This window comes from Schistocerca nitens, chromosome 5, assembly GCF_023898315.1.
Source record: "Schistocerca nitens isolate TAMUIC-IGC-003100 chromosome 5, iqSchNite1.1, whole genome shotgun sequence".
Classification (NCBI taxonomy): Eukaryota; Metazoa; Arthropoda; class Insecta; order Orthoptera; family Acrididae; genus Schistocerca; species Schistocerca nitens.
Genome location: NC_064618.1, coordinates 168927533 through 168949716, shown reverse-complemented (window position 1 = coordinate 168949716; position 22184 = coordinate 168927533). Strand labels below are relative to the sequence as shown.

General features: G+C 39.8%; 1 protein-coding gene across 1 annotated transcript in view; it reads right to left on the bottom strand.

Moving 5' to 3' along the window:
- Nucleotides 1-22184, bottom strand: part of LOC126259157 (translational regulator orb2) — a 468570-nt gene that overhangs the window by 12040 nt on the left and 434346 nt on the right. Inside the window, exon 6 of the mRNA XM_049955702.1 lies at nucleotides 11027-11208. Within this exon, the coding sequence (XP_049811659.1) occupies nucleotides 11027-11208 (182 nt within the window). The remainder of the gene's footprint in view (nucleotides 1-11026; nucleotides 11209-22184) is intronic.

The following is a 22184-nucleotide window of genomic DNA, read 5'->3' as shown; positions in this document are numbered from 1 at the left end:
TCTGCAGTCAGCTTCAAATGCCAGTTCTCTTAAATTTTCACAATAGTGTTCCTTGAAAAGTCCCCGAAGCATTTCCGAAATACCTGTGTGTTGTTGAAGCCTACTGGTAGCAAATCAATCAGCCTGCCTCTGAATTGTTTTGATGTCTTCCTTTAATCTGACCTGGTGCAGATCCCAAACAGTGTGCAACAACGGATTGGACTAGTGTCCCATATGCGGTCTCCTTCACAGATGAAACACACTTTCTAAAATCCTCCCAATAAACCAAAATCAACCATACGCCTTCCCTGCCACAATCTTTACATGCTCGTTTGTTCCATTTCGTATCTCTTTGCACTCTCTTCAACCAGCTATTTAAATGACGTGACTGTGTCGAGCAGGACACTACTAATGCTGTATCCTAACATTACATGTTTGTTTCCTCTACTAAACCACATTAACTTTTTTTTTTTTTCGACATTTAGAGATAGCTACCATTCGTTAAGTCAACTAGAAATTTTGTCTAGGTTATCTTGTGTTCTCTTACAATCAAGCAATTTCAGCACCTTACCATACACCATAGCATGATCAGTGAGCAACCATAGATTGCTGCCTACCACGTCCATCAGATTATTTTTATGTATATAGAAAATAATAGTGGTCCTATCAAATACTGTAGTGCTCCCGATGATACCCTGTCTCTGATGAATGCTCGTTGTCGAGGACAATATACTGGGTACAATTACTTCCGAAGTCTTCGATCCAGTCACATATCTGGGAACTCATTCCACATCCTGTACCTTCAATAACAGTCTGCAGTGGGGCACCTCGTCAAATGCTTTCCAGAAATCTAGAAATATGGAATCAGCCTGTGGCCCTTCACCCATAGTTTGCAGTATATCATGTGAGAAAAGGACAGTCTGAGTTTCATGCAAGCAATGTTTTGTAATTCCATGCTGATTTGTGGACATATGCTTTTTGGTCTCAAGAAAATTTATTATATTCAAACTGAGAATATGTTCAATAATTCTGCAGCAAACTGATGTTAGGGATATTGGTCTGTAATTTTTGGGGTCTGTTCTTTTACTCTTCTTATATACAGGAGTCACCTGAGCTTTTTTCCTATCACTTGGGACTTTGCAGTGGGTGAGAGATTCACCGTAAATGAAAGATAAGTAAGGGACCAATGCTGTAGAGTAATCTTTGTACAACTGAACCAGGATTCCATCTGGATCTAGCAACTTATTTGGCAACTTATGTGTTTTCAACTCTTTCAGTTGTTTCTCTAAGCTAGGGACAATTATTAGTATGTCATTCATATGAGAGTCTGTCTGATGGTCAAATGATAGCATGTTTGTACAATTCTCCTATATGAACATTTTCTAAAACACAAAGTTTAAAACTTCAACTTTCTTCCAGCTGCCACACCAGACTGGTAAACAAGTGCCTGTGACACAGGACCAGAATTTTCCCAGGTTCTCGCCAAAATCTTTCGCTTAGGTATGAGAATGATAGTTGTTACATACTTCCTGCGCAGAACTTTTCATAGATGCCTGAATCTCTACTAACCTTTATGTTGTCATTTGCATATTCTCTTTTGAACTGAGAGTGCAACAGCTTTTGCTTCCTCAGCACTTTCCAAATTTTGTTGATAACCATGGTGTATCTTTGGATCTTTTCTGTCCTAATCACACTTACTAGGCACATAGTTCTCCAGATCACAATTTACAATCAATTTAAGCTGTCCCCATAATTCCTCTATGTCCATCTTAATGGAACTAAATGATGTCAGTTCACTGTCTAAATGAGATGCTAACAACTGCTTATTTGCTGTTTCTAGCAGAAACACTCTCCTAGCCTTCTTGACTGATGTATTAACTTTCATAACCACAGTTGCTACAATGACATCATGATTGCTAATCCCAGGCTCTATAATTTAGCTGTTGATAAGGTTTGGTCACCTCCAAGTAGCATTTCATGATCTGGGTGTTTACATGCAACTGAACTCGGCTTTCTTTGAATGACTCTATAACTGTCAGAGTGGAACAGGGTGGCCAGTAAAAACATCCAACAATTAACTTTGTTCCAACTAGACCCGTAGCACATAACTAGATTACGTCACTGACACACTCAACTTCAAACTCAATATAGGCAATATTTTTGACAACTGCAATGAACACTACTCCTCCTATGATGTCTAATCTGTCTTTCTGATAAATGTTCCATTTCTCATTAAATATTTCAGGACTTTCTTCTTCAGTATCAGCCAGCTCTTGTTCCCTAGACTACTTTCAGCACGAGAACTTCCTGGAAGGCAGTATATTCGAGAACTTTTTTAGATACTTCAACAATTTACTGATCAAATTTTGATAGCCAAAGTGTCGTTACTCTGAGACTGCTCTGACTTCCCTTTCTGCATTAACAACTGGCAAGCATTCATCAGAGAACCTCAAATTGCTGCCTAGCCTAAAAAACTCCATGTGGGCTCCACAATTATTCTGCTACCCAAGTAGCTGCTTCCTTTCTGTAGTGCACCCCTGACCTATCAAAGGGAATCCTACAAATCTCCACCTCATAATGCATGTCTAGAAATATTGAGCCAAGATTGTCACAGAGTTGACAAAGCATTTGGTTGAAACTCTACACTCAGTTCCAAACCAAAGGACCCCGATCAACTCTGGGAACAATGCTGCAAACTGTGAGCTCTGCTTGCACTCTGTGCGTGATCTCAGAACCCACACAACAGGTGTTGTTGGTGCTGATGCGAGCCACAACTTGCAGACGACTGCACTCTGCACCCCAATAGCTATAGGCAAGGCCACCTCCACATCTCTGATGAGACCTTCTGCCCCCACCCCTACCCCCTCTTGGGCAGACATACTAATGCACATTGGCTTTCTTTCCAGCCCCAAACACTATCTTCCTAAGGGGCTCCTTAATGTGTCTAACACTGAAGCTTCCGATTACTAGCAAACTCCTGCCCATGTGTTCCTGCTCAGATCCTGCTAAAGGAATGGCCACATGTTCACTCACAGAGTGAATAGGGAAGGCCACACTGTCAGCCTCCAAACTGGCTCTCCACCTCGAGTGCAACGCATTCCCACCTGCCAGTCATTGTGCTGTGAGGGTGGATCCACTGCGTCAGGTACCCTAGGAGGTGTCTCGGCAGCAGAGCCCAGGGCAAAACAAGCAACACACAGGGTGTCCCATGTGAAATGTGATTCTCTGCCACAGCTGCAACCCAAGTCAGTGGCCTGAAGGCGGCTGACCACAGCCAAAAGCGCATTCAGCTGTTCACAAACTGCGGCCAGCTACTCCTGTATCCTTCCAATCCTCTCAAAACTCTGAAGAAGTAAACTATAGAGACCGACAAACCTAGATGTGCAAATTGCTACCCTCATGATGTGTCATCAGTAGATGCTGATACCTGAATGAGTTGTAAAGCTGGCTGTTCAGAGGAAACGAAAACTGTGCTGCAGTCTGGCTAAATGTACACTTACAGTAACAAAACACTAGATTAAACTTCTTAAAAAGAAAAACACACAGAAAATTTAAGAACTATGCTATTACTAAAGGAAAAGCTAAATAAGTAACATGCCACTCTGGAGATGTGAACAGCCAACGGCAGAAGGCTTGACAGGAAAAAACTGAAGTTCAGTTGTGATAACAAAATTTAAGAATCCTCTGATGCAGATTTTGTGTGATGTTTTCCCTGTTTTTTTACAGACTGATGAAACATTTTGAAGAGAATGGACTCATACACGAGCCCAGGAAAAGCCACTCAGGACAACAGGCCTCAGTCATAACCCTGGAGAAAGTGGAATGAGTGTGAACCCTGTTCATGAGGAGCCCATTACATCAACAAGACCTGCAGCATAGCAAATATGAATGTCACTACAGTCTCTACAGAAGTTAATGAAAGAGAAATTCAGGTTGCTAACCTTTGAAAGACAGGGACTTGTAGTGTCAATATTCTTCTACAAGAAATGAGAGGACTGAGGATTTTGAATTACGGCAATCAATAAGGATCAGATTTGGTTTAGTGATGAGGCACACTTCCATCTCCATGGGTACATCAACAAACAAAACTGGCACAATTGGGGTAATGTGAATCCACATGGTCAATGTTTAGTACAAAAAGTATTACTTGGCCCAGTTTTATTGAGGGGATCTGTTACAGGAGATGAATCCAGACAAGTGCTGGAATATGAATACATACTGGCTGCATGCTGTGCTGCCGCCTAATGCTCTGAAACTGCTCGTTCATGGAGGATGAAGGACATTCACACCATGCTGCGGATGTCTTTAGTTTCCTTCAAGCAATATTCAGAGATCAGATTGTTGTCCAAAACACCTTAGCATTCACTGTATATGAAGTGTAATGGCCCCTAATAGACCTATTCTCATACCCGTACTACAATTTCCAGAGAGATTTGTGTAGTCACATCTCCAGAGTGGCATGTTACTTTCTTCAGAAAGTGATCACAGATTTCAGTACAGGACTCTACACACTTACTCCTGCAGAAGGAAGCACTTTGAAAATCTTCTGTATTGAATTTTCGGTTGTCTGCTATAGAATAAACATGATGACAAGAATCTGTCACCCCATCTTACGTAATAGTAAACAAAACACTAATGCCTATTTTGCACCATTCATTGTGAATATGAAGAATCATTGCTTGCAGTTTTCTTTGAAGAAATGACTAGCATTTGATAAAACTGGTTCATATGTATATGTCTGATATAACTACCGAACATGAAATACACTGATTTGAGCTATCCCCAAGAAAAGGCAAGAAATTTATGATTTGTAAATAAGTGTAAAGAAAAGGACCTAAAAATTAATAATGCAATCAATCAAATAAACCAGACTAGAATCTTCTACTCACTAAGCAACAACAGTTGGGAGGTAACAAGGTTATTTGGAGATTAAGCAGGAATGCCACTCAGCAACTCAAGTCAAGAGAGATACAGCAGGATCTCTGCTACAAGTTAGCAAATTAGTATTTCACCAGTAAACCCCATCCCTCCCTCCATCCTAATTCTATAAAGAGTCGAACTCCCACATATAGAACAGCTTAAAATGTCTGGTTACTCAACAAATCAGTTAATGCATTAAATGTCTGCCATTAAGTATGTAAATCATTTATAGTTGAAGATGCAAAACCCTAAATGTGTTGGGTTTATTAGTTTTAAATCACACATGGATGTCTTCAGTGGTATATAAAACAGTGGATGTGTTTAGTCTAGGTAATTTGTGGTCCACTTTCACAAAAGCTATTTTTTCAATCATCTCAGTGTTAACGACATAGTGTCTCCTGAACTGTACGTCACATACAACATAATTATGCAGGTAAATTCAGTGTGTATGTGAATACTGTTTGCAAAATGTGTTGTGAATATAGTACTAAAGAAGAAATAAATTAAAATGTCATGTCAGAAGCTGAAGTTTTACTGCATAAACAATCAAAACATAGTAAGTGATCAACTTTATTCCTTTTGTTATTATGTGGTGGGTGTCAGAAAGAAAAAAAATTTGGAAGAGTTTGAAATTGTGTTGTTGGAAGTTGCTAAGTGCTCTCATTCTCGAATATTGGATGAATATGAAGCGGCTGGTGGAAGGGAGTGCTAGCCCTCAGTTTAGTAAGGATCAGTTCGGTTTGTTGGGTTTTCAAGTGCATCATATTCTGTTAACAAGTGGTTCCTTATGCATCACTTGAAAACACTGTCTACTACATTAATTCCTCTGTATTATTGCTTTTATGCATTTGTCTAAAATATAACCAAAATTATAAAGTGAAGTACCTCAAAATAAACTGCTGAGGGTCAGCACTTTTTTCTGACAATCCATTCGTATAGTTTGGGTAATTTGCACTCTGTGAGTTGTGCTGTCTCAAGATATGTACACAGTTTCTAGTTTTAATACTTAAGTTATTATGTTGAACTTTCAATATTAAGAGTATAGCTCTTAATGTGCAGATTTTAGCATATTACATTCAGTTAATACTTATATAAAACACTGAAAACACTGTCCTGACAGGCCTCGAAGGCCCAATAGTACCGACCAGCCACCACGTCATCCTCAGCCCTCTGGGTCACTGTCAGTTTTCGTGACTAGTGGCGCTACTTCTTAATAAAGTAGCTCCTCAATTGGTCTCACAGGGGCTGAGTGCACCCTGCTTGCCAACAGCCCTTGGCAGACCTGGACAGTGACCCATGCAAGTGCTAGCCAAACCCGACAGCGCTTAACTTTGGTGTCCTGATGGGAACCGGTATTACCATTGCAGCAAGGCTGTTGGCTATATAAAATACTGGTATCAAATTTTTGTTGCCCCTGGAAGCTGGTGGATTCACAGCCTACAACTGGGACCAGGTGACCATTTTAGTCACTTCCTATTATGGCTTTTATATTTCTTTCTTAGACATACCTACAGGGTGTTTCAAAAATGACCGGTATATTTGAAACGGCAATAAAAACTAAATGAGCAGCGATAGAAATACACCGTTTGTTGCAATATGCTTGGGACAACAGTACATTTTCAGGCGGACAAACTTTCGAAATTACAGTAGTTACAATTTTCAACAACAGATGGTGCTGCAAGTGATGTGAAAGATATAGAAGACAACGCAGTCTGTGGGTGCGCCATTCTGTACGTCGTCTTTCTGCTGTAAGCGTGTGCTGTTCACAACGTGCAAGTGTGCTGTAGACAACATGGTTTATTCCTTAGAACAGAGGATTTTTCTGGTGTTGGAATTCCACCGCCTAGAACACAGTGTTGTTGCAACAAGACGAAGTTTTCAACGGAGGTTTAATGTAACCAAAGGACCGAAAAGCGATACAATAAAGGATCTGTTTGAAAAATTTCAACGGACTGGGAACGTGACGGATGAACGTGCTGGAAAGGTAGGGCGACCGCGTACGGCAACCACAGAGGGCAACGCGCAGCTAGTGCAGCAGGTGATCCAACAGCGGCCTCGGGTTTCCGTTCGCCGTGTTGCAGCTGCGGTCCAAATGACGCCAACGTCCACGTATCGTCTCATGCGCCAGAGTTTACACCTCTATCCATACAAAATTCAAACGCGGCAACCCCTCAGCGCCACTACCATTGCTGCACGAGAGACATTCGCTAACGATATAGTGCATAGGATTGATGACGGCGATATGCATGTGGGCAGCATTTGGTTTACTGACGAAGCTTATTTTTACCTGGACGGCTTCGTCAATAAACAGAACTGGCGCATATGGGGAACCGAAAAGCCCCATGTTGCAGTCCCATCGTCCTTGCATCCTCAAAAAGTACTGGTCTGGGCCGCCATGTCTTCCAAAGGAATCATTGGCCCATTTTTCAGATCCGAAACGATTACTGCATCACGCTATCTGGACATTCATCGTGAATTTGTGGCGGTACAAACTGCCTTAGACGACACTGCGAACACCTCGTGGTTTATGCAAGATGGTGCCCGGCCACATCGCACGGCCGACGTCTTTAATTTCCTGAATGAATATTTCGATGATCGTGTGATTGCTTTGGGCTATCCGAAACATACAGGAGGTGGCGTGGATTGGCCTCCCTATTCGCCAGACATGAACCCCTGTGACTTCTTTCTGTGGGGACACTTGAAAGACCAGGTGTACCGCCAGAATCCAGAAACAATTGAACAGCTGAAGCAGTACATCTCATCTGCATGTGAAGCCATTCCGCCAGACACGTTGTCAAAGGTTTCGGGTAATTTCATTCAGAGACTACGCCACATTATTGCTACGCATGGTGGATATGTGGAAAATATCGTACTATAGAGTTTCCCAGACCGCAGCGCCATCTGTTGTTGAAAATTGTAACTACTGTAATTTCAAAAGTTTGTCTGCCTGAAAATGTACTGTTGTCCCAAGCATATTGCAACAAACGGTGTATTTATATCGCTGCTCGTTTAGTTTTTATTGCCGTTTCAAATATACCGGTCATTTTTGAAACACCCTGTATTAGCTCTTCTTTAACACAAGGCTAACCAAAGGAAGAAAAGAAATAGTTTTCTTGTTGTTGTCTACATTTGCTGTTCCATGGTACAAAGAAGTTCTATTTTTATCCTTAATTGAATTTTAATATGAAAATCTTAGCAGTTGATGTTTAGTATCAATACTCGACTACTGCCACTTTTATCCTGTTAAGCAATGCTATTGCAATGTACTCTAAACTCAGCAGAATATATTTTTAAGTTTAAAGAACACATACACCATAAGCTGTCAGATTGTTGCTTTCAAGTTCCCTACTGTTTCATGAATAACTGTCCAGAAGGATTTGAGAAGATAACAAATGATTACTCGCTCTTTCAAAATTTTAAATCATCAGTATTTCACTTACCATTATCACACATATCTTGCAATTGTTTGCTCTCAGGTATTACAACATGGTTGAATTAAATAAAATTGAAAATACCATCTAATAATGTACTAATACATTACAAAACATCACAATAAAACAAAGAAGTTTACATAATCAGGAATGGCAGGAACACTAGTACCTGGGCACTAATATGTGGATCCTATGTTCGTGTTACTGACAAGAATAATACACAGAAAACTGAGTATCTGTTAGACGATGATCAGTTTGGCTTTTGGAAATGTAAGGGACTAAAGAAGCTGTTCTGAAGTTGTGAGTTGTACAGATGCAAGACTTAGGGAAAATCAAGACTTGTTTATAGTATGTCAACCAGAAAAAAGCATTAGACAATGTAAAATGTACAAGGTGTTCAAAATTCATTGAAAATAGGAGTCAGCTATAGGTAAAGATGGGTAATATACAACATGTACAGGAACCACAGGGAACAATAAAAATGGAAGACCAAGAACAAAGTGCTAGGATTGAAAAGGGTGTTGCCCTTACTGTTCAGTTTGTACATGGAAGATGGAATGACTGAAATAAAAGAAAGATTCAAGAGTGGGATTAAAAGTAAGGGTGAAAGGATATCAATGATGGGATTTCCCTGATGGCGTTGTTACCCTCAATGAAACTGAAGAATTACAGGATGTGTTGAATGGAATGAACAGTCTAATGAGTGCAGAATATAGATTGAGAGTAAACTGAAGAGAGATAAAAGTAATGAGGAATAGTAAAAATGAGATTAGATGCAAGCATAAAATCACAATTGAGACCAAGAAGTAAATGAAGTTAAGGAATTCTGATAGCTTTGAAAGAAAAATAACATGTGACGGAAGAAGCAAGGAGGACATAAAAAGCCGGCTAGCCCAGGCAAAGAGGGCTTTCCTGCACATGACATGTCTGCTTGTATCAAACATTGGCCATAATCTGATGAAGAAATTTCTTAGAATGTACATTTGGAGAAGAGCATTGTATGGTAGTGAATCATGGACAGTGGGAAAATGGGATCAGAAAAGAGTCAAAGTGCTTGCAATCCTGTTTTATAGAAAAATGTTAAAATCAGGTGGACTGATAAGATGAGGAATGAAGAGGTTCTCCACAGACTCTGCAAAGGAAAAAACATATGGAAAACACTGACAAGAAGAAGGGACAAGATGATAGGACATGTGTTAAGACATCAGAGAATACTGTAGAGGATGAAAACTTTATGGAAAGACAGAGACTGGAATACATCCAACAAATAACTGAGAAAGTTGGTGCAAGTGTAGCCTGAGATGGAGAGTTCTGGCACAAGAAAAGGGATTGATTGTTGGCCGCAACATACTTGTCAGAAGACTGATGACTCAAAAAAAGAAAAATGTGGATAAATGTGAGACTTACAGATAAATTTGAACTGTAAGTCTGGGTGCCAAACAACCAAAAATAAAACACCGCAAATTCTGTTCTTTTTTTATTTCAGTACTTGTCTCAATTTCTTGTTTCTATGTGAAAAATGTAATCTACATATTATGTTATGCTGTGTGTTTCCAATTACCTCAAACAATTTTACCCAAATATAAGATAAAGTGCCAATACACTTCTCTGTATTCAGAATTGTTTCTAGATTAATGTGTTCAAGTAAACCTTCATCTCGATTCTTTAAGGAATCAAAATCCCATGTCTAAAATGGCTCCCAATGTCCGATTACTTTACAAATGACTTAATGTGTTGAATATTTGACATTAAGCAACCAAATCCTTTACTGTTGAAGACACTGGAGTTTTTCATGTATCTCAATGTTTATGACATCATGTCTCTGGACTGTGTGTCATGCAATGATATAATTATGTAGGTACAGTCAGCGGTATATGTGGATATTGTCTGCAAAATGTGTTATGAACAGAATTTAAGTGAGTAATGAATTAAAATGTCATGCCTGATGCTTAAGTTTTACTCTGTGAACAGCAACCATGAAGTAAGTGATAAATTTCTTCCTTTCATTACTTTGTGGAGGACTCAGCAAGAAAAAATTTTGTGCACATTTGAAATTATGTGGGTACAATTTGTTGGAAATTACAAATGTATAAATACAGTCTGGGTAATTTGCACACTGTGGGTTATGCTGCCTCAAGACATATACACATTTTCAGGCTTCACTGTGTTAAACCTTAAATGTAATATTATACCTCTTAAGAGTAGATTACAAGAGCATTTTAAATTTTTAAATTCATTCAACAGTTATATTAAATACTGAAAATCAAATGTTTGCCCATGGTACCTGCTGGATAGGCACTCTGCAACTTAGGACTGGGTGATTGTTTTAGCTATTTAGTAACACAGATAAGAAAGCCGTAGTCCAAGAAACGGAACATGTAGGCTATGGTTCGCCCATCCAAAGTTGCTATGTCATGAATTCCTCCGCTTCAAAGATACATACATCATGCAACGCAATGCTTTCAATTACACGTCTATCACTACATTGCTATTTCTCTTGACTTTTGATAAACAATTACCATTTTCTTCTTCTGAACTTACAATTATCTTTCCATAATTCATATACATTTTCTCCTGAATACTGAAGTATGTACTGTTGAGCACTACTGGCAGTTTGCTTATCTTAAACTACGGAAGTCTATCACTTTCTATTGATCTCCTCCACATGTAAAATTACAAAGACTTCTAAAACTTACCCGTTTATCAATATCACCATGCTGCAGCTGAACAAAGCGTGCACTAATAGCTGCAATGTAACTCTGCTGACTGCTGAAAGCCACACGGCCAGCACCTTTTGGGTATTTTAGTTCAGGATCAGTATCAATACCAGCATAGCAGACACCACCATACAAACGGTCCATAATCATGGCCAATTCCACTGCAGAGAAAAAAATTATGTTAGAATGTTAAGCGCAATTAAGAGGTTTTGCCACTCTATTGTACACAAAAAGTAACTTACATGTCTCAAAAAATAGGGGAATTAGACAAATTTTACAACTATGTGGTGGTATGTAACACATGTTGCAGTACATACAGATTTTTGTCCTCTTACACTCTTGCAAATGCACAATTGCAGAGCAACAATAGGAATTAAAATAACTTCGTTTTACAATTTTTCCAGATTCTGATTTTTTTGGTCACTCAACACCATCCTCGGAATAAACCAGTTAATGGCCAGGTACTGTCTTAGAAAATTTAATGAGTCGCAAATTTTACTTTACATAAGTGTATGATTTTCATGAAAAAACTGTTCAGTAACTCCAAAGTCATTTTCATATAATTATAATAAACTGTGTATTTCCATGTTTCTATATAATTATTCATTCTTATTTAATTATGAAACCATATTTCATTACAGATATGGTTAGAACCTGGCATATTTAAAATTTATATTCGTTGTTCAACGTACACTCCTGGAAATTGAAATAAGAACACCGTGAATTCATTGTCCCAGGAAGGGGAAACTTTATTGACACATTCCTGGGGTCAGATACATCACATGATCACACTGACAGAACCACAGGCACATAGACACAGGCAACAGAGCATGCACAATGTCGGCACTAGTACAGTGTATATCCACCTTTCGCAGCAATGCAGGCTGCTATTCTCCCATGGAGACGATCGTAGAGATGCTGGATGTAGTCCTGTGGAACGGCTTGCCATGCCATTTCCACCTGGCGCCTCAGTTGGACCAGCGTTCGTGCTGGACGTGCAGACCGCGTGAGACGACGCTTCATCCAGTCCCAAACATGCTCAATGGGGGACAGATCCGGAGATCTTGCTGGCCAGGGTAGTTGACTTACACCTTCTAGAGCACGTTGGGTGGCAGGGGATACATGCGGACGTGCATTGTCCTGTTGGAACAGCAAGTTCCCTTGCCGGTCTAGGAATGGTAGAACGACGGGTTCGATGACGGTTTGGATGTACCGTGCACTATTCAGTGTCCCCTCGACGATCACCAGTGGTGTACGGCCAGTGTAGGAGATCGCTCCCCACACCATGATGCCGGGTGTTGGCCCTGTGTGCCTCGGTCGTATGCAGTCCTGATTGTGGCGCTCACCTGCACGGCGCCAAACACGCATACGACCATCATTGGCACCAAGGCAGAAGCGACTCTCATCGCTGAAGACGACACGTCTCCATTCGTCCCTCCATTCACGCCTGTCGCGACACCACTGGAGGCGGGCTGCACGATGTTGGGGCGTGAGCGGAAGACGGCCTAACGGTGTGCGGGACCGTAGCCCAGCTTCATGGAGACGATTGCAAATGGTCCTCGCCGATACCCCAGGAGCAACAGTGTCCCTAATTTGCTGGGAAGTGGCGGTGCGGTCCCCTACGGCACTGCGTAGGATCCTACGGTCTTGGCGTGCATCCGTGCGTCGCTGCGGTCCGGTCCCAGGTCGACGGGCACGTGCACCTTCCGCCGACCACTGGCGACAACATCGATGTACTGTGGAGACCTCACGCCCCACGTGTTGAGCAATTCGGCGGTACGTACACCCGGCCTCCCGCATGCCCACTATACGCCCTCGCTCAAAGTCCATCAACTGCACATACGGTTCACGTCCACGCTGTCGCGGCATGCTACCAGTGTTAAAGACTGCGATGGAGCTCCGTATGCCACGGCAAACTGGCTGACACTGACGGCGGCGGTGCACAAATGCTGCGCAGCTAGCGCCATTCGACGGCCAACACCGCGGTTCCTGGTGTGTCCGCTGTGCCGTGCGTGTGATCATTGCTTGTACAGCCCTCTCGCAGTGTCCGGAGCAAGTATGGTGGGTCTGACACACCGGTGTCAATGTGTTCTTTTTTCCATTTCCAGGAGTGTATTTTACACAAGTTGTGCAACTGGATGGATTCGTAAAATACGTTCAAAGTTTTCCTTTCATTGTCTGAAAAGACATGGCCATCTACAGTATTTCATGGCCAGCCTTTCACCATTCCCTGCACCATCACATCTTCAGCTAATGTGTTGTTAGTTTGTGGCTCCTGCATTATTACAGTATCAATAAACACTCAATCCTTTAAAAAATCAATCTATCATGTATAAAACAGCTTCAAGGTGTGATTACTTTACAAATGAGTTAATGTGTTAAATATTTGACATTATGCACGTAAGTGAGGAAAAGTTTATAAAATATCTGGAATTATGTTTAAAGTTTACTGGAAATCACTGAATGCTCTCATTATGAAACACTGCATGAATATAGTCCTGGTAATTTGAGCTCTATTTCAAGTAAAAGACACGTTTTCATGAATCTCAATGTTTATGATGTCTTCTATTTTCAACTCTGTGTCATACAATGACAATGGCAGCTTCATTAACTGATGTTCATAGATACTGTCTAAAAACTGTATGGCTGACAGAGTTGGTAGTAAAGATGAAATACATTTAAATGTCATGTTTCATACTGAAGTTTTACTCCATGAACAACATTGATAACCTCTTTTCCTGTCATTATTTTGCAGGATGTATCAATGAAAAGACGTTTTGCAATGGTTTGAAATTATGTGTAAAATTTGCATGAAGTCACTAGATGCTCTCATTCTGAAATAATGAATTAATATAGTCTGGATAATTTGCAGGTCATGAGCTATGCTGCCTCAAGACTTATACACAATTTCTAACTGTAACACTTGTCTTATTGTGTGAAATCTTTAATGAGATTATACCTCCTGTTGAGTAGTTTGTGAAAGCACTTTAAATGTTTACATTGAGTCAATAATTATAGGAAATACTGAAAATATTTCCTCCCTTCCCCTTGGAAGCCTTCAGATATGCTACCGAGTGGATGACCTTGCATCAGTTAGCTATTGAATACTACGGATAAGCGGTTGAATGAGGACTATTATTGAATAAATTATGTATTGGTCCGTACTTTATGGCATTTCTTATCTGACTGGAATTGAAATACAGTGTGGAAACTGATGTTTTATTTCCAGCTATGTTCTCTGCATATGGCTCAGTTATCCAGCAAAACAATACTGTACTTCTCTTGTCAAGCTATTGAACAAAAGGTTAATGCAGAAAGAAACAAGCCTTTCCACAAGGATCCTACAAGAAGTTAACAGTGAAGTCATCACACCTTGAAAGTTTCAACACATTCACTTTTGCAAATGTATATCTTTAAGTAACAAACATAATGCTGCATGAAGGATACACTAGAAAATTAATCATCAGTTGCCTCTACAACTACAACAAAGTTTAAACTAGTTACAAGTGTGTGTGTATCATTATTTATTGTGCTCTAATGGAAAAATGTGAGTATAAAGATGCAGCATATATATTTGAAAGGGGTCATTCCACACCAAGTGGTCTAAAACTGAAAAAAGTTCCCACCATCATGGTCTCCAATTTTCGTCAAATTTTAACTGTAGCTTTAGTCAAGTGTTGAAGTAAGTTTCCCAAGATTTCAGGCCTCTAGCTGCAATAGCTGCTGATCTAGACCCCCTTGTCTGAAGTGTACTTAGTCTGTGTGCATGCAACATAAAAAAAATGTCATATTTGGAGTCTAATAAAATCGAAACTAATTCATAAGAATGGTTAGTAAGATGCGACCCTGTACAGTTTTTTTTGCTGATTCCAACGAAATTATTTATAACATTACTCATGCAAACCCCGGTCAAATAACTCGACTCAAAGTATACTTCAAAATTTGTCGTGACACAACGCGACAAATTTTGACCAATATTAAGACTGCAATGATTTCCTTGCAGTTGAAGATATGGACTTGAACTTTTGGCCAAGCTTCATGCTTGTGCTAGACATAATGCAGCCGGATTTGCAATGATCCAGGCCATATGGTCGCCCTGCAGTATCTCTTCAAATTAGGCAGTGTCAGCACAAACGGTAAAATTTACCAAAGTTTCAAGCCAATTACTAAAAAATAGTTGGCCTGAATCTGCTTGTGAATAGTATCACCTAAAAGAGAAAATCTTGCTCTACAAGACTGACATTTGTTTTTTTTGCAACGCGACCATTAAGTACTCATTAACTCACATCAAAGTTGTTATATTTTGTATGCGCGATGCACTAATTTTTCTTCATTTCTAGGAATTTGAATCTTAATAGTCGCTTAGAATTACTGATATAATTGGATATTTCATTCGTGTTTTATTCAGTGATTGGCCAGTGAGAGATGTCAGAAGTTAATGAAGAAGAAGAATCGTTGGCCCCCTGTTCAATTGGAAAAGATGCTGCTGCATCAAAGTGCCATGTTATCTTCTATGCTAAGAAGACTGGATTCAAAGCGTTTAGTGATTTCACAGAATGTGACCAGAAATTGCTTGTTTCGCGTTCAGAAGCCAAACTTGACGAAAATTCCATCATTTGCTTCCACCATGAAGCCCTCTTCCTACATGAATATCAAGCGATGCAAAAGAAATGTTGCAATCCATTCAAGAAGAGGAATCACAATGTAAAAGCTGGACTTAGACTGCTTGATAATGAAACAGCTGCCAAACTTTGCCTGTTAAAGAAAAAAGAAGTGATTGATATAAAACCTGGTCAGAAGCTTTGCCCTCGCTGCATGTCGGCACTGAACCAAAAGCTAGAAGATTCATCATCACTATCAACCCAATCTGAACAAGATTTCACAACGGATGAAACTGAACCAGCCATCAACAAAAGTTTATCATTTATTGGTGCTTCACCATTGAAAAGAAGACAACTAAGTAAAAGAGATAAGCCAAGCTATGCAAAAAGAAAGATCTTGGATGCACAAAGTTTAATTGGGAATCAAATTGCTGCTGCTGTAGGAATCAATTACGATGAACAGCCAAGTTCAAGTAAAAGTCGCCCATGCAGTAATTGTGCAGATCTTGATAATCTTATAGAAGAGTTGAAAGAAAAATGTAAAGTGTCAAATCGTAGGACAAAAGTTCAAATATTGACCTTGGTTCCAAGAAGCTGGACAATTAAAGATACGACAACAGCATTTAATGTATCAGAAAGAATGGTAAAGCAAGCGAGAAAACTGAAGAATGAGCAAGGTGTTCTAGCTTTTCCAGCAAATCGGCAAGGAAGGAAGCTTTCAGATGAAGTTGTCCAGAAAGTACATGACTTTTTTCAAGATGACGAATTCAGCAGACTTTGTCCAGGGAAGAAAGACTGTGTGCCTGTGAGAATTTCAGGAACAAAGGTGTACAAGCAAAAGCGGTTGTTGCTTTGCAATTTGAAGGAAATGTACGTGTCTTATCAGAAGCAAAATGGACCAGAAATTGGCTTCTCAAAGTTTTGCGAGCTTAGACCAAAATGGTGTGTTACAGTTGGCTCTGCTGGAATGCACTCAGTTTGTGTCTGTACAATACACCAAAATGTCAAGCTTATGCTCACTGGTGCATCAATCAATGAAGACTACAAGGAAATTCTTAGCAAAGCTGTTTGCAGCTTGGAAAACAAGGATTGTATGCTTCATCGTTGTGAAAACTGCCCTGGTCCAGAAGGTGTAGAAGCAGTTATTGCAACATATTTTGAAGATAATGACCCTGAAGAACCGATTGAGTACAAACAATGGATTCATACCGACAGGGATACTTTAGAAACAAAGCAGCTTTCAACAGAAGAGTATGTTGAAGATATTGCAGCAAAAATTTGGAACCTGTCTTGTCATCACTACATTGCCAAGCATCAAAGCCAGCACCTGAAAGCTCTCAAAACTGATTTGAAAGAAGGCGAATTCATAATACTAATGGATTTTGCTGAAAACTATTCATTTATTGTTCAAGATGCAGTGCAAGGCTTTCACTGGGAAAACAGTCAAGCAACAGTTCATCCATTTGTAGTCTACTACTGTGAAAACGAAGAGGTGCAATGTGTGAATCTTTGTGTTATTAGTGACTGCCTTCGACACGATACGATTACTGTCCATGTTTACATTGGAAAAGTAATCAATTACCTGAAGATGCAATTTTCCAAAATAAGCCACATCCACTACTTCAGTGATGGTTCAGCTGCACAATATAAGAATTTCAAGAATTTTCTCAACTTATGCTATCACAAAGAAGATTTTGAAATAACAGCAGAATGGAATTTCTTTGGAACAAGCCATGGAAAGTCGCCTTGTGATGGCATTGGAGGCACAACAAAACGGTTGGCAGCAAGAGCAAGTTTGCAACGTCCATATGAAAACCAGATTCTAACACCCAAAGATCTTTTCAACTTCTGCAATGATAATATCAATGGAATCAAATTCTTTTTCATCAGCAAAGAGGAAGTTGAAGAAGAAAAAGCTTCTCAAGAAGAAAGATTCCTGCAAGGGCACACTCTAGCTGGCACAAGAGAAAACCACCATTTTTTGCCCATTGATATGACGACAATTCAGGTCAGTAGAGTTTCAAATGATGCGACATCTTTTTTGGCCAAAATTAGTGCTGCTGAACTAGTAGTTCAAGTCATGGATCTTCAGCCTGGGCAGTATGTTGCTTGCATTTATGAAAAGAAATGGTGGATTGGAAACATCGTTGAAATCTCAGTCGAACAGAAAGATGCTTTCATAAGCTTTATGCATCCTCATGGTCCTGCAAGTTCATTTTATTGGCCCTTAAGACGTGATACTTCTGGATTCCAGAACAACTTATCATTGGTGTTATTCCAGCTCCATCAGTGACATCATCTGGTCGGCAATACAGTTTTCCTGAAAGCATTCTCTTGCAAATCAACGATGCTTTCAGAATGATGAAGTAACTGAGGAAGACAGGCTTGGGAACCTGCATAAAGAAACCCACAATCAGGCTTGGGATCCTGTGGTAAAGACACCCTGTAATCAGGCTTGGGAACCTGCAGTAAAGATACCCACCCGTGGCTGTTACTGCATGGCTATCGGGCGTGGCCCCTATGGCGATGGGGATGCTGGTTTTATTGTGATAACCAGTAATGGCTCAGCCATCATGGACCAACGCAGGGCACTGCGCACACAAAATATAAGATACTTTGACCTGAGTAAATAAGCACTTAATGGAAGCGTTGCAAAAGAAAAATATATCCATCTTGTAGAGCAAAATTTTCTCTTTCAGATGATACTATTCACAATTAAATCCAGGCTGACTATTTTGTAGTAATGGGCTTTGAACTTTGGTAAATAAAGCCATTTGCGCTGACACTGCCAAATTTGAAGAGATTTTGCAAGGCGACTATAAAGCCTGGGTAGTTGGAAATCCAGCTGTATTATGTCCAGCACAAAGATAAGACTTGGTAAAAAGTTCAAGTCCATATCTTTATCTGCAAGGAAATTATTGCAGTCTGAATATTGGTCAAAATTTGTCGCATTAAGTCACGACAGAATTAGGGGTACACTTTGAGTCGACTTGTTTGACCGGATTTTGCATCAGTAATCTTATAATTAATTTCGTTTGAATCAGCACAAAAAACTGTACAGGGTCTCATCTTACTAACCATTCTTATGAATTGGTTTCAATTTTATGAGACCCCAAAAATGGCATTTTGTCTGATGTCGCGCGCATGCGAACTTACTACCCTTCAGACAAGGGGGTCTAGATCAGCAAGTATTGCAGCTAGAGGCTTGAAATCTTGAGAAACTTAATTTAGCACTTGACTAGTGCTACAGATAAAATTTGAAGAAAATTGGAGACATGATGGTGGGAAGGTTTAGACCACTTGGCATGGAATGACCCAAAGGGAACTTTCAGAGTGGATGCTAGATAACAGCTTCTCATTCTCTAAATACATACAGACATTTCACAGGGCATTGTATGGCTCAGCCTGCAACATTTTTAACTCCTGTGAGGCAAGCAAGCAAAGTAGACTATTTTTGTCATGTAACAAAATAAAGAAGGTTGGAGATGATAATAACAGAAAAGATGAAAGATCCAGATTCTTATCATCCAGTACAACACCAAGTCAAAAGCATTGCACCCTGTTGTTGGTAGATACAATATCACGAATATTTACTTGAAAATACTGCAAACTGTTGTGTACACATTAGAAACAATAGTATGACAAAAATTGTATCTTTTTAAACGAATTACTTGACAAGTATTAATTCATAATAACATATCTTTACTTGCAAAAAGTTGACAAACCATTATCCGAGTCATTTTTTCATCACGTGAATCTTGCATAAATATTTGAATTTATTAAAGCCATACAAAGTGGATTCCATAAATAATGTGATCAATTTTTTCCTGACACGGTGATGCAATGCAGTGTGTTTCAACCAGCTGGGCTTGTTGGTGTTCAAAACACATTTGGTCTCAATCACCTCGTGCTGGCAGAGTGTCAGGACATGCGTTCCTATGAACCTCATTTTGAGGTTAAGTGACATGGTTGGATGGATCATTCTGTGGCGGAATGTTATGTTATCAAATTTTGAGTTTAACATGGAAAGTCATCCACCAAACATTTCCATTAATTCAGAAGGCCTTTGAGAATGATTGCTCGTCCAAATCATAAGTTCTTTGGTGACACAAGTCATTGAAGGAGGGCCAGAGGAAGTCACTGACGAATCCAACAAATGACGTCCGTCGACCCCCAAATTGACGAAAATGTGATACAATTCTCTGAATTCTGATTGACGGTTGAGCCTTCAATTCATAGCAGAAACTTTAAACATGATGAAAAGAACTGTTTATCACATGGTAACCAAAGATTCGAACATGAGATAGGTGTATGCCAAACTAATCCCAAAAATGATGATGAACAAACAAAAGGACATGTGAGTTCTATGGTACCAACGACTCTTGGAAATGCATGAAAACGATCCCAATTTTTTAAACTTAGTTATCGCCAGTGATGAATCATAGATTTTTGAGCATGGCCCAAAGACAAAAAGGCAGAGTTTACAGTGGTACACTCCAGCATTGCCCCGCCCTGAGACAGCAAGCACAAACAAGTCCGGGATCAAAACCAAGCTCACTGACTTCTTTGACATAAGAGGCATTGTCCACTATGAACTCATAGCTGGAGGGGGCGGGGGGGGGGGGCAATGTGAAAGCAGCTTTCTACTGGAAAGTGTTCATCAGACTAAAAAGAAGAGCTGCACACTGCTAAGTGGAATCTGCATTGTAACTACATGCCAGGCCACAGCTCCTTCGTTGTCAATGAATTTCTGGCCAGAACCCACAACCCATAGCTTCCTCATCCTCTCTACTGTCCCTGGCTCCCCTAGATCTTTTTTTTCCTAATAGGAGGCCTGAAAGGGAAACACTGGGACACAACTGAAAACACCCTGGCTCATGTCACATTGGATTTAACGGACATCACAGAGGAGTCCCCCCAGGCCTGGAAACATTTCCCCCAGAAGTGTATCAATGCAGGAGCATGGTGTTTTGAAAATTTTTGACTCGTATGAATATGTTCAGTAAATGATTTTCTGTGAACTTGGTCAATTTACTTATGGAACCCACCTTGTATGTACTGAGTATACAGGCATCCACAAAAATATATTCAAGTGCGGTCAAGGTTCTAAAACTGGCGTTTTAGGTATGTAACTGATCTTTTGATTTTGAAGATACGTCATGCCCCAATAACTTAATTTTGTGGGAGACCCATAACATTAATTGTTATCTCAAAAGAAGGATAACTGTCCATATACTATTTTTTGAGGTGGATTACTTTCACACCCAAAATTGTTGCATATTTCCTTAGAGAATGCAAAGAGCATCTTTTCTACATAATAATTATGATGCTGATGTTACCTTTTTCAGTTAATGATCTGAAATTACATCATTATTTGATTAGATACAGCTTTTCCAAAAGGTTAAAAAAATAAAGCTAAAAAATATTCAATAAAGATGTTTTTTCATATAGCAGAAATGGCAGACTGACGCTGAAAATTCAAAATCTGAAATGGAGGAAAAAACCTGAATGACTAAACCTCAAGGTGAGCAAACAGGAATTTCATTTTGAAAACAAAACATTTAACTTTGGCGCCACATGCAACACTTTGCTTACAAGTCTGATCAGGTTGAGTTATTTCATTATTTTCATGCCTTCCACGTTTTAGTCTCAACTGGCATAACCAGATGTGATAGGTGTTTTGTGTAAAATGAATCCCAGATCCAATGCTCAACTAAATGAGGGTGAAAACACAAAACCACTTTGAAACTCACAGTAGAACTGACCCTCAACAGCCTAGGATTGAACAAAGATTTTCCTCGTTTTCCTTGTTTGGCATCTTCTTCTGAAGAGGTGCCAACTGTGTGACAGAGAAATACTTTATGACTGCATGTTGCACCCCACAGATGCTGAATAGGTGCCAGCTTCTGGAGAGGATATGTTTCAATCATGAATTCCCACATTTTTTTGCTTCTCTAGTAAAGAAAAAATATTTTCTCTTTCCAGCTGTTGCAATTAGGTCATTCTTGCATGTAAAAGTGAGTGTCATAAGTCAGCAAGAAGTCACAGATCTAGTTTGTTCACAGACAAATGGTGAACCACTTTTGAAATTAAGTTGTGCTATGGAGGGAGAGTGGCCCTGAGTGATTTTTGGAGGGATGACAGCCAGGCACATTCCAGCCACATTCATGTTCTGCTGGTGAGTGTGGAGAGCAATGAGCTGGTTATTGATATCAGGCTCCACATTGGGAGTCCCAGTTCGATAAGGGCGGTGCAAGCAGACAACAGAGAAAAGTTAAAGTTTGAGCGCTTTGTTTCGGCAATGTTCTGCAAAGACTGAATGCAAAGTAGCGCAGAAACCATTACCGAGCCAAGGGAAAAGCATAATTTTCCATGAACAACATGACAATGAGAGAAACCTAAGTTGTACAGCAATTGCTAAAACCATAATAATTCCTATTACTTCCAGCAATATGATGCCAAAATAATTCACCTATTGGCTAAATATAACCATAGACAATCATAGAAATGCATCAGAATTCTGATGTGAATAAAAA